Source organism: Alexandromys fortis, unplaced genomic scaffold (genome assembly GCF_014885135.2).
Source record: "Alexandromys fortis isolate MF-2015 unplaced genomic scaffold, M_Fortis_MF-2015_v1.1 scaffold_77, whole genome shotgun sequence".
NCBI classification, from domain to species: Eukaryota; Metazoa; Chordata; class Mammalia; order Rodentia; family Cricetidae; genus Alexandromys; species Alexandromys fortis.
In genome coordinates, this window is record NW_026067967.1 from 1,166,803 (window position 1) to 1,179,802 (window position 13,000).

At 40.3% G+C, this 13,000-nt stretch overlaps 1 protein-coding gene across 8 annotated transcripts in view; it reads right to left on the reverse strand.

Moving 5' to 3' along the window:
• Dlg2 (discs large MAGUK scaffold protein 2) overlaps positions 1 to 13,000 on the reverse strand; it is a 1,620,445-nt gene that overhangs the window by 464,915 nt on the left and 1,142,530 nt on the right. For all 8 annotated transcript variants that reach the window (XM_050154453.1, XM_050154448.1, XM_050154445.1 and 5 more), the window contains one exon: positions 7,256 to 7,380. In XM_050154453.1, coding sequence (XP_050010410.1) covers positions 7,256 to 7,380 — 125 coding nt within the window. The remainder of the gene's footprint in view (positions 1 to 7,255; positions 7,381 to 13,000) is intronic.

Sequence of the window (13,000 nt, forward strand, 5' to 3'; positions counted from 1 at the left end):
ATATATGTGGAGCCTGAACCAAAGTGTGCTCTCCATGGTAAAAGGACTCAAGAACTCGGTGAAGGTGAGGTGCTATTGTTGATAAAGAGCTTAAATTTGGGTGAATAAAAAGGAAGAAAGGATATGGTTGAGCTTCAGGGATGGAAAGGAAATGATAGAAATATAATTAAATTTAAAAATTGTTTCAAATAGTAAAAAAAAAATAAGTTAAAAACAGCAGTGAATCATAGATTTCAGCAGACAACATGAGGAAGCTATTTGTAAATATTTTATAACAAAAAAGAATGGCAGAGTAGGTTTTATAATTAAAGCTTTAGTGACGTATAATTTACCAGCTTTGCTCTTTTTTAGGTATATAATATAGTGGTTTTATCCAGCACATTCATAGAACAGAACAGGTCCAACACAATCAAAGGAGTCTTTATCAAAAGGATGTGGTAGGAGGAGTTAAGGGGGGATCACAATGGAAGCTTGAACTGCTCTGCTTTGAGGACAGAAGACATGTTTATGAGGCAATGGATGCAAGTGCTCTTCAGAAACAGGGGGGTGGGGAAATGTTATAAAACAAACAAAAACAACGAGAAAACAAATGCTCCCAGAGAGCCTTAAAATGCCCTGTTGACATCTTGTCCTAGGAAGCTTGATTTTGAACTTCTGACATGTAGTGTCACGGAACGGCGTATCTGCAGTACTTGAAGTCACAAGGCCTGACAACTTGTCACAGCAGGGGCAATAAACTGGTACCGATGTAGCTCACCTACCCTCACACTGTGTCGTTTCTATTGTTGAGTTGTAGCAGTTTTTAAATATTCTGGCTACAATAAAATTATCAGATACATTATTTGAAAATATCTTTTCTCCTGGTTTGGAAGACTGCTTTTTAACCTTGATCACGTATTTTGAAAACAAGGAAAGTTTTTAGGTGAAGTCCGATTTATCTTTGTTTCTGTTTGTTACTTTGTTTATATATTAAGAAATCATTGCCTAATCTAAGATCATAAAGATTTATTCTTATGCTTTTAAATTTTCATTTTTTTTTTGAGGCAGGACTTCTCTGCATAGCCCAGGAACTTACTCTGCAGACTTGGATGGCCTCGAACTCACAGAGACTCACCTGCCTTTGTCTCCCGAATGTTGACATTAAAAGCGTGCACCAGGATGCCTGGCAAGCTTCATAGTTTTAGCTTATACATTTAGGTTTATATATCATGTTGAGTTAAAGTTTGTATACGATGTGAGGTAGGGACACAGATTCATTGTTTGGCGTATAGAGACCCAGAATTCTGAAAACAACAACAAACTTGCTTGCCACAAAAGAAGTTCAATTATCTCGTATCCAAGTGTGTAGTGAGAGGCCAAATGAGAGAAATCCTGAGGGCTTGTCTGAAGTTCTAAATGGTGGCAGGTGGGTGCCTGGTGTCCCCACAGACGTGCAGGTGGAATTATCACTTAGACATTTTCTCATGCAATATTAAGATGTTGGGGACATCCTGTTGACAGTCACTTCACGGTTCCTTTTGAAAACATGTTTTTCTCTTTCCTACTTAAGTAGGTTGTCCCCACATGAAGACTGATGAGGTAGTGAGGGTAAACCAAAGAAATGAGAGGACTGTTCCCACTTCCTCTACTTTATGTTTTTGTGGCTAGAGATGGGTGGGGACAATCTGTGAGTCATCTGAAGTTCCCGCCATTGCCCCTTCTAAGGCGGCCACTGGTACCACGTGCCATGGACAGAGGACTCCCTCCTCAGTGGGATCTTCTGCTCAAAGTCACAGCTGGGTTTGTGACCTGCTTTCACAGCAGAATAACAAAGAAGGAAAAATTGGTTTAACTTCGAAGCCACCCAAAGTCTCCACTTTGGAATGGAAAATCCAGCCTGATCATAGTTATGCGAGTGCCATAATTGGTTGACTTAATGGTAAAAACTGACATGTTGTACAGGATGACTCATGAAGTTCCTATCTGCAATCACAGGCACTCATGGAACTGCAAAATAGAGTACACTCTAGTGGTAAGCGATCTCATATTATTTCAGTTGCTGGCAATGTTTTATTTCCTTAGAGTGCCTGAAAGTGTGTTCCTCATTGTAAGGTTCACACTATCATGCCAGAAGATTCACTTTGTCCAACTTGGTGCCTGTGATTTTTCAGACAAAGATTCAAAGCGAGGTTTATTTTCTCTGCTTCTAGCTATATGGTATCTTCACCTTCCCATGATTACCAATCTTTATTCATTAACCTTTCCACCATTCTGTCTTTTCCTCTTCTCTGTTTCCCTCAATCTTCCTTACTTCCTTCCCTTTTTCACATGTTATCTTAAATAATTTGTGACTTAATGAATATGAATCAACGAGACCACAAGAGTATGACTGTTCCAGGACAGAAAGAAAGATAATGTTGTAGTTTACACATAGAGAATACATTCTATTCAACCTGTCAGTAGGGTGCCATCTCAGCACATTAATTAATATTACTGTTCAAAATGAACATGCACATTGTCGGCATTTTATAAGCATGCTTGCTTGTAAGCAGACATAGAGATAATAAATGAAGCAATAGACCTAAAATAAAAATAACACTTTTTTTTCATTCTGTCAAGAAATGGAAATGATCGTGTCGAGGGCTAGGAGATTAAATTGTGTCACTTGTCAGGAAACTGGCAAGCATCCCTCTTCTGCACTTTGTTTTTATGCTGTGGACAGGTTTAATAAATGAACCATTGTGTAAAATGTCATCGCTGCATGGCCAAGCACAGGTTGTCGTGTGATAGCTCTTCCCTAGGAAGACATGTCAAAATTGGTCACTGGCAAGCTAGGGGCATCAGACAACACTGAAGGCATTTTAAGTTTCAGATACAAGGACAGAAATAAAACACATTCTTCAGAAGATGGAAATGTATCTATTTTTCCCTGAAATAAAATTAATGACCTTTCCATCATATTTCAATTATTCAAGCCAAGGAATGCTATCCAATCATAGCGATTGCTTCTAGAAGGCAAAATACCAGTGACTAGTAAGTTCTTCAAAGTCCCATCTCACTCTTAATTAAATACCAGGAAAGGATACATAGAAATCCACTACTGGTTACCACTGTATATATGTGAGCATGAAGAATAAAGACAACATACTTTGAGAAATGTTTGCTCCACCACTATTGGTCTAAGCAAAGAATTTGTACAAGGCTCTGGACATTGGGGCAGGTGTCATACTATGAGTTTTCCTAGCACTGTGTTTATTCTTAGCTTTTGAAGGCTTGGGTCTCAAGCTAAGTGTTCTGCTGAGGTGCTGGGTCTGCAGATAACTGAGTTACTTTGGGTGTCTCACATTTTACCCAATGCCTTCATGGATCTACTCTTCCATGGAACCTTCTCCGTAAGTTTTTTGAGTCCCATGGCCATATGCCAAATGTGCATATGTCAAGGGAGGCAACCAGAAAACGATGGCTTCAAAGGGACAAAGGTCACATAGTTATGAAACCCAGGTCCTCTTATTCTAAATATTGTACTGTTTTCTGGGAGAACCAATGAGACTAAACCTCACCTTGGAGTCTGGTTTATCTAGGGAGAAGTCTACTTCTCAATTTACATATGCTTTAAACCTGTACAACTGCATTATTTTGGGTTTAGTTTAGCATGTAAAAGAAAGTTTCTCATGCTTGTATGATTTCCAGAAATACACACACATGTGCACACAAACCTGCAAATTACATATTCATATTCCAGCATTGCTTAGACACTCACTAGATACTAGCAGCTTAAAATGATATCATTTTCATTTCTAAGGCGACTTTTAATATCATGTCATGATATAACCAGTAGAAAAGAGGACTCAAAAAGACAGGAACAAGAAACTTGGAGAGGAAAAAAAGAATGAAATGGGGCCAAAGGTCACGTAGAAGGGCAGCTAAGGAGAAAGGGGAAGTGTTCCCAGAACTTCTTGATTGCCTATTACATGACTGACAAAGCTGTGGACTTAAGGCAATCTCATTGAACCTTCAGAATGCCTTGTGACATAGGCATTCCTATCATCTGACAGAAGACACCAATAAGGGAAGTTTCATTCTGCCAAGGTCAGTTCTGTTTGTAACAGGTACCAGAAACCCTGCCTTCCAAGTTTGCACAGTGCCCTTTCCTCAGTGTCCTCAGGACTAGTGGCCAAACAAAGCACTCCTTGGAGCCTGTTACACCAGCCCTATACACTGCTCCTGTCACGCTGAGAAAATGCTTACATGGCCTTAGTTTGGACCTGTGTATGACTCCTTTTTGACAGTACGTCAGACAGCTCATGATTTGAGTCAGGCCATTTTGATGTTTTATGTCAAATATTTTATGCCTAGCCTCACTTTCCTCCACCATAAAATGAGAGTCTTGGACTTGGTTTCCTCCCCAATTTTAATAATTGATATTTAAACCATAAGCCAGATTTTCTGCTGATAGATGTCTTTGAACTCTAGAAGTCTCTACATCCGTCAATAATATGGGAGAGAGTAGCCTTAGTAATATTTTAAGGATCTGTCAAAATGAAAGGGAGACCCAAGAGTTCTCTCATAAAGACAAAGGATGTACTCTAGATTAAGGACTAGGTATTTCTTGTTGTTTAAGGGAGGAAATTAGGACAGAAATTTTCAGATTTTTCGATGCACAACCCTGGGAGGTGTCATTCACACAGCCTGGGAGACCATAATAAGGGCTAATGAACAAAGATCAGAATAAAGGACATTGTAGCTTAAAATACAAATACAAATGCTCCATGCATAATGAAGGTTCTACAAATGTTGCCTTTTAGGGTTCTATGCAACTTAATTGTAAGAGTAAGTTTTCATGAGATTTCCACTCATGACTTCAGGCAACAGGAGCCATTTGTCTCAGAAATGTGGATATCTATTCCTAACTGCAGAGCAAGCGGGTAGCAAAGGAACTGCTACATCTCAAACCCAGAGGCAGCATTTACCAGGAGGTGAGCAGTCCTTCTCTTTCAGATAGTAAACAGTTGAGCATGCTCATCAAGGCCCACACATTTCTAAAGTTCTAAAGTCTCATTCCCATAACCAGTTTTTTTTTTTTTTTGCCTGTTCCACCTTCATTGGGGTAGAGTATCATGTTGTAGCCTGAGCTGGCCTGGCTACACCTTTAAGAATCACCTTTTAGCTGAGGCTGTTCTCAAACTCATGGCAATCCTCCTGCACCAGCATCTCAAGTGCTGGGATTATCGGCATAAGTCAGCATACCCAGCTCATGTCTAAACATATGAAATAGAGCCTATATAGGATCCAACCCTAGCAAACACAAGCTCCTCTTGACTTAGAAAATTGCACTTCATATTTCAAACCTCTCACTGCTCAATATGGATATTTCATCTCTGAAAATCATTGAGAGCAACTTGGAAATTCAATTGTTACAAAGCATGCATTTCATATGGAAATCTTTTCTGGGTGAAACCACAGGCAAATGAGCCTGAAAAAAAAAATGCAGCTCTCCTCCCCCAGCTGGAAAGATGCAGCTATCTAATGAAACCCCTGCATCAGAACAGTCTGACAGGGATCACGTGACTTTGCCTATTTCAAAGGGAAAATAGCAGAACAGGTTATTCGTGTGTAATGAAAACAGACTGAGCCAGGGCGTGACATTTGTATTCCTGGTGCTCAGGTCACATTTCCCACTGTGACACCATGCTGGCCAATGCTGTCTTTATCTACAGGACCTGTCTTCATTATCAGGCATACTAACTTCTTTACCAAGCCCGAAGAAGGCTTCTCTTAGCTCTTTCCTTGGAGGCCTTGACCACAAGCTTTGACTTTAGCCCACTCAGTCCAGTTTCAGACAGAATTGTCCTGAATCAATTTGCAAGCTTTCTTCTCCCTGGCATTACATTCTTCCCTTTAGTATCTTATTACCGTGGTCTCCCTTTAGCCAGGATCTTGTCTTATGACTGATACGTTTTCAAGATATTCTCTCTCTTGATATTTCACCCATCCTTAGCTACATGGTCACAGTTGTTTTTGTTGCATTCAGGTATGCATCCCTCTTCCTTTTCCTGCTGTAAGCTCTGCACCCTAGTAACCCTTCTTGAAAAATCTCCCTTATACTCTTTAATAAGCCTCATAAGTTTCCTCCTTTAACATCCTCCCTATCATCCATATCAATTTTCCCTTTCTTCTTCTCTACCTATTTATTAATATCAAAGGCATCCATTCGGCAAGCATTTATTAAGCCACTTATGTCTACATGATAGATGATGTAAAGATATAACCAGGTATAGTGGCATGCTATTATAACCCCAGCAGCTGTCAGTTTTAGGCAATAGTACCACAAGTGTGAGGGTATCCTTGCCTATATTGTGAGATTTTGTTTAAAAATAATAAAAAATCTATTGATATAATTAAATCTTCTTGGCCTATGTGGATCTTTAATCAGGTAGGGTCATATTATATATTATACATTATTACGTATTATATAATATATAAACTATTTGTAGGATGGCTTCCATTAGCTTCTGAGCCCTTATTTTTTTTTGGCGTTTTAGAGGTTGTTTTTAATTCCTGATTGCATTTTAAATTATTTATTAATTGCTCTCTGTGGGTAATTGCTATTTCCACACTTATTTCTAGGTTCTAACAGAGCACGGCCTCTGCTCCAGCAGCCACTGCTCTTCCCCGGGCACTACCTTGACTCTACTCCACCCTAAACTCGGCCCAGGCTTCTCCCAAAGCGAGCTGCTATTGTTCTGCTCTCGCAGATAATGTGCTCTTTCCCCGTGTTCCAGCTTAGACTGATGCACTTACTTAAGGCCTTGTCCAATCATATTTTAAGATCTAGAATCTTCCAATAAGGCAGTTTTCCCGACTCTCTCTAAATATCTATAGAACACCCTAGGAAGGCTATTGTATTGTATTAGGGAACAGCACGGTTCCCTAATGCTAGGTACAGTGTTGGTTCTAGACACTATATTGCTGACTCATTAATTAATATTATCACTCTTCCAAAGTAGACAGAGGGCCCCACGGGGATCAAAGGTATATCTATAACTCCTCCCCCGCTGTCCGATCCAATGTCACATTTGATAGCTCCCAACTTGCATAGATTAAATCTGACATGAAATTCAGCAAGTAGGGACAGGTTTGCAGAGTTACTACAGAAAGCTTTGATAACCTTCACAGTCCAGAATTTTACAGGATTCTCATGCTCCAAAGGTACCAGCGTGACTCGCGGATGCAGCGGATCCACGCCCCAGGTCATTTTCATGCTTCCAGTCTTTACCTGAGTCTCCCGTCCTCTGCTGCAGCACCTCCCGGAATAATCTTCGTAATAAATATGCCAGGGTCATCTCCAATGTGGGGATTATCTGTCCCTCCAGCAATACTGAATCCCAGGCCAGAATTTCCCTGTAGGAACAATAAGTGGATATTAAGTGATGTGCTGTCATCTAAGACCTAGCTCCGCTTGCTTTCGGTATTATCATGTTACCACTCAAATGGAGACATGGGGATAGCATTCTTATCCACAAAGCCGTAAAGCTCTCTGTCAGCAGACAAAGCAAGGTCAGAACTCTCGTATCTTTGCTTTGCAGTAACTCAAGGGGGTGGTGTGATTTTTTTACTTAACAATGCTTCTTTTATGAAGCAATTAAGAGAGCCATGAATGCATAAGAAAGAAAACTTGAAAATAAAGCATGTGGGAAATGCAAAGAATCAGATATGAAAATATACATTTGCATGAGAAATGGAAAGAAGTTACATAAAAATCAAGATGTGTCAGGACAGTGAAATTTGTGCGGCTTTGCCTTGTTGCTTTTGCTTTTGATGCTCTATGGATTATTTGCCAATCAAGGGTTCCTAAGTAACACACTCAGACATCAGATGGTAGGGCCCCCTTCCGAGAGTCACGCGAGATGCTGCCAGTGAGGAACAAGGTTTATTTGCAGTGGCAATAGGCAAGCTGTGTATTACTTCTTCACCATGGAAGTTTGAGTAGTTCATATTCTAATAAACTTTCCTACTTCTTTAGATTACAGTAATTCAATTCAATATTCATGTAATCTTCCAAAAATAAGGCATAATCAAAGTTCCCTCAGAATTCACTTATCATCTCCAAACATTTCTTACTTACATATCACCATGGTTACATCCTGTTTCCACAATTGCATTCTGATGGTTTTTTCAGTTTATATTATATTTTAAGTCCTTTATGTACATACAGGCACTTTTAAAATTAACAATTTAAATGACAAATTAATATCTCATTGAAACCATATGCTATCACTTCCTTAACAGGCCTTTTGATGGATATTTAATTTTGTTGATGCTAGTACAACAAATACAGCTTACTCAATTTATGACTGCTTGATTAAGTTTTACTCTGGGGTAAAAACAGATAAAGAGTAAGGGTTTAACACTTAATCCTGAGAAATTAATTAGGGCACTCAATTAGTCATAAAACCTCAATGTCAAGATAAAGTCAACTGTAAACTGAACATTATACTACAATAGCTGTCAAGGTAATGCTTAGCCATATTTTTTGTGAGTGTGCTTGGATGTGCACACAAGGGTGGGGTACACACACATGTGTGTGCATATGAAAGGACCGGAGCAGAATGTTAGATGCTTTCCTCTATGACTCTCTACCCTTTCCCTGAGACATGGTCTCACTGAACATGAAGCTTGTCATTTTTGACCTAGGCTGGCTGACTGGCCAACAAGCCCTCCCCGTCCTTCTGTCTTTCTCATGACCCACTGCTGGGGCTGTAGGTGAGTGTGTCTATGCCCATGTGTGCTGCGAATCCAAGGTCTTCTTCCTAGGTGAGCAATAGCATCTCCCTGAGCAGCGAGTGCTCACATACACCTAGCTATCTCTCCAGCCCAGGCTTAGCACTTCTTGAATTTCTGAGTTTAAGAAAACCTTTTGAGGGCTCTTTTCACAGTCACACATTTATATAGAAAGCCTAAAATTTAACATTCGTCAAAAGCAAATAAAATGTTACATTTTAGGTGGGCACCACACATGACAGATAATACCATGTGTGCACACACACACCACTGAAATAAATTATCAAAAATTAAAATACCTGGAAAGATGGTTTAGCAACTAAGAGCATATACTGCTCCTTCAAAGGACCTGCGTTAGGTTCCCAGGACCAATGCTAAGTAGTTTACAACTGCTTGTAGCCCCAACTCCAGCCACACGAACACCACAAAGCAGTTTTATTTCACTTGGTTTTATAAAGACAAAAGAAGTGCTCAGAGAATATGGCAGAAAGGATCCTTATTTACTATTGTTGGAAATGTGAATTAGCACAGTCATCACACACAACAGTTGTAAAGTCCTCTGCAAACTAACAGCAGAGCTAACAGAAGCTCTAGTGCTCCCACTTCTTGTTATTCACCTGACACCTTGACATCAATGTATAGAGACATAAAGATGTCTGTCAAAATCTCTACAACCTCACATTGTGATGTGTAAAATAACGAGCTAGCACTCTGGATGCACTCCTGCAATGCCATCATTGGAGGGTCTGAGGCAAGAGCATCATGAGTTCGAGGTCAGACTGACCAACACAGTAAGATTGTGCTTGAAATAAATAGCCAACTTTTATGGTAAGAGTAAATGTACATCATGGGATGAAGGGATAAAGAGAATTTGGTATACTATGCTATTCAACCTATAAAGAGGAAGTAATCTTATCATTTGCAATAACGGAATTAGAAAACACTATGTTAAGTAAAATATACAAAAGACAAAAAAGATAAATATTGAATATCCTCATATGTGAATCTAAAACTTTTGACTGCAAAAATAAATAAAAACACTGAAGATAAGATAGACTAGATAAGCACAGATGACAATACGTGATTAAAGTAAACATACATACCTCTAAAAATATAAAAGAGGGAATGCAGTTGACTAGCTATTAAGAATGCATATTGTCTTAGCGTTTCTATTGCTGTGAAAAGACCTCATGGCCACAACAACCCTTATAAAGAAGAGCATTTAATTAGTGTGGCTTATAGTTTCAGAGGTTTCGTTTATTATCATCATGGCAGACAGCAAGGCAGCAAGCATCTAGACATAGTGCTGGAGAAATAACTGAGAGTTCTGCGTCTTGATCCACGGGCAACAGGAAGTAAGCTGTACGTGGGTTTGTGCACGTGAGTGCAATGCCCTTAAAGGCCTGAAGAGGTCATGGGAGCTCTCGGGGTGGAGTTACAGGCGAGCTGACCAAAACAGATAGATGCCTGGAACCTGATTCTGGACTTTGTACGAATAATATGTTTGGTGTTTGAATGCAGTTGGCCCCCATAAGCTCGTAGGGAGTGGCATTATATGGAGGTGTGGCTTTGTTTGAGTAGCTGTGGCCTTGCTGGAGGAAGTGCGCCACTGAGCGGGTGGGCTATGAGGTCTCCTATGCTCAAGTTATGCTCAGTGTAGACACACTTCGTTTCCTGTTGGAGACTTATCTGGCACACAGTATTATCCATAAAAATTTTATGAATGAGTGATTAGTTGAGACACCCACTGAGAATGTGCGCAAATTGTACTAAAGGGAAAGGGAATACATGTTCATAATTCCTTGAGAAATGCAGTGTGGAAACAGAAGCCATTTTATCCGACTTGGGTGTAAGAGTGGAAAAAGGCAGAGCTTGAGTATTCACAGTGAGGCTTAGCTCCAGAAGGAATAGTGGTGTAAGGATGGCCAGATGGAGGAAGTGCTGGTTTTGAAGGGATGGGGGATGCTTCACCCAGAAAGTAGCTGATAACTCAGAAAGTATGAGGACTCAAAAGCCTATAAAGAATGGAGATGGATGACTTTAAGGGCTTCTTTAGGGACACCGACGACATATAAGAAAAACTCATCTTGCGATAGAGAAAAGGAAACACTTTAAGGAATTTTAGAAGGGAAAGTTGGTCACAACTGTGTTTTTAAAACATCCTGTGACTCAACCAGCCTTAAAAGCAACTGCTCTGACAATGACAGAGGAGCACTTAACCACTGTTTTGAGAACAGACTCCCAGACAGAGCATGTGGTGATCCTCCTCTCCCTACTATGCATTTCCCTGTCCCCAAACCATCGCCAAGGAAAAGGATGAATGGATGGGGAGTCCGCAATGGAAAGATGTCGATATAAACAGAGTTCCACTGGCCTGGTGTTTCTGACCTCAAGAATTCGCAAAAGCTTTTGTAGCCCTACTAAAATCAGTCCCCCAGATGGTCCTGCTTAGCCCGTGTGTGTTTTAGGAGAGGTTTATCTGAATTTAGGTAGACACTGATTTGAAGCGCTTTCCCTTCTCCCCTTCCTGTTCCTTCCAACTGTTGCCATCAGCCTGAAACACACAGTGGATTGCAGCCTGCTGTTCTCCATTGTCTGAGTCATGTCCATCCCCTGACAACTGTCCCAGAGCTTCTGGCTGCAAGAGCAGGTCTCAGCTCTTCTAAGTGGCATCTCTCCATGAAAACGGGCTGACCTCTGGCTGACACTCTTAGATTCTGAAAATTGTGGCTAATAAATTGAATGTTGAAGTCCAACCCCATCAATAGAAACTAGAAGTGTCATGCCGGTGAGGGCAACGCCCGTACAGGGTTCTTGGTGGGCTCTTGTGGACTTGTGGTTGTGCGGATTCCACGATTGATGCCTGTGACTGGCACCGTTCTTTCTCCCGGTTACCAGTTTTCCACATTGGCTGACTACCCTGCAAAAGCACAAGCCATTGTGTAGCTAAATGGTTCTTCCTGCTGCATGGTCCAGCAGCATCCCCTTTCACCCGAACAGGCGACAACTGACATTTGTTGGTATCACAAACCCCACTTCCCTAGGAAGGCTTCTATTTCTTTTTAAATTTATTCTTAAAGAAATGTTGCCAAAGAGAAAGATAAGTCATGCTTTTGTATAATGTTCTACAGACAGGCTTTTTTGTTGTTGCTTAGCAATTAAATTTTTATTGAAAATACTATTTTTATAAGCCTGTTCTAGAAATTTATCCAAGAGAAATAGCTATTGGTTTTTGCAATGCTTTGTTGTGCCATTAGTTTCTAAAGAAACACACACACACACCTGAAATCAAACATTCATATATCAGAGACATAGTTCAAAGCGGTGTGCTGGGCTAGGGAAATCACTCAGTGGGCAGAGCAGCTGCTGTACAAGCCCGAGTTCAATTCTCCTGCTCTCGTCCGCAGCGGTTTGTGGTAGGTATTAGAGACTGAGATTGAATCCAGGACCTTGTGCATGCTAGGCAAATACTCAAATACTCTATCACCGAGCCATACTGCTGGCCCTTTTTATTTTAAGAGACTTCACCAAGCTACACGGCAGAGCCTTAATCTTGCCATCCTTTTGTCTCAGACCTCCAAGTAGTTGGGATTATAGGAATACATCAGCATTCTTGGCTTAGAAGGGGAGTTTTAAAAGCTCTAAAGTCCTAAGAACAAAACTAAATATTCTCAAGGGAACAGTGACACAGGCTTCTTATGATTCCCACACCCGAGAAATAGCATGATCGTCTTTTCATATCCTAAGAACACAAACAAAAGACCAATCCATTCATCTAAAGATGCAAGGCAACCGTTTGGTGAATTTGAGGTGCAAAGACCCATCCTTCAGGTTCTAAGCACTGTTTTTTTTTTTTTTTTTTTTTTTTTTTTTTTTTTTTTTTTTTTTTTTGTCATATCACCCAGGTTTTTCTAAGTTCAGGGTTAATTTGATAGCGGGGAATAATTAACACAGTAAGAAGTACCCTTATGTCTATATTTGGAAAGGCTTTAAACCATGTGTATAGATACCATAAAAACAGTGCAAAAATTCTGACAAAGTCATACTGATTAGTAAATAAACGTGGAGGTGGAGGATTGGGACCTGAAATTGATTATTCGTTCTGCCATTCTCAAATTGGAGCCTGGTTTTCTTTTCTGACAGCTGGAGGTAAGGACAGCCATGTCACAAGGCTGCCAGTCAGAGGGAAGCACACGATGTGGGGACTAGCACGGGGCTCACTATGGTGCTCCTAAGATGG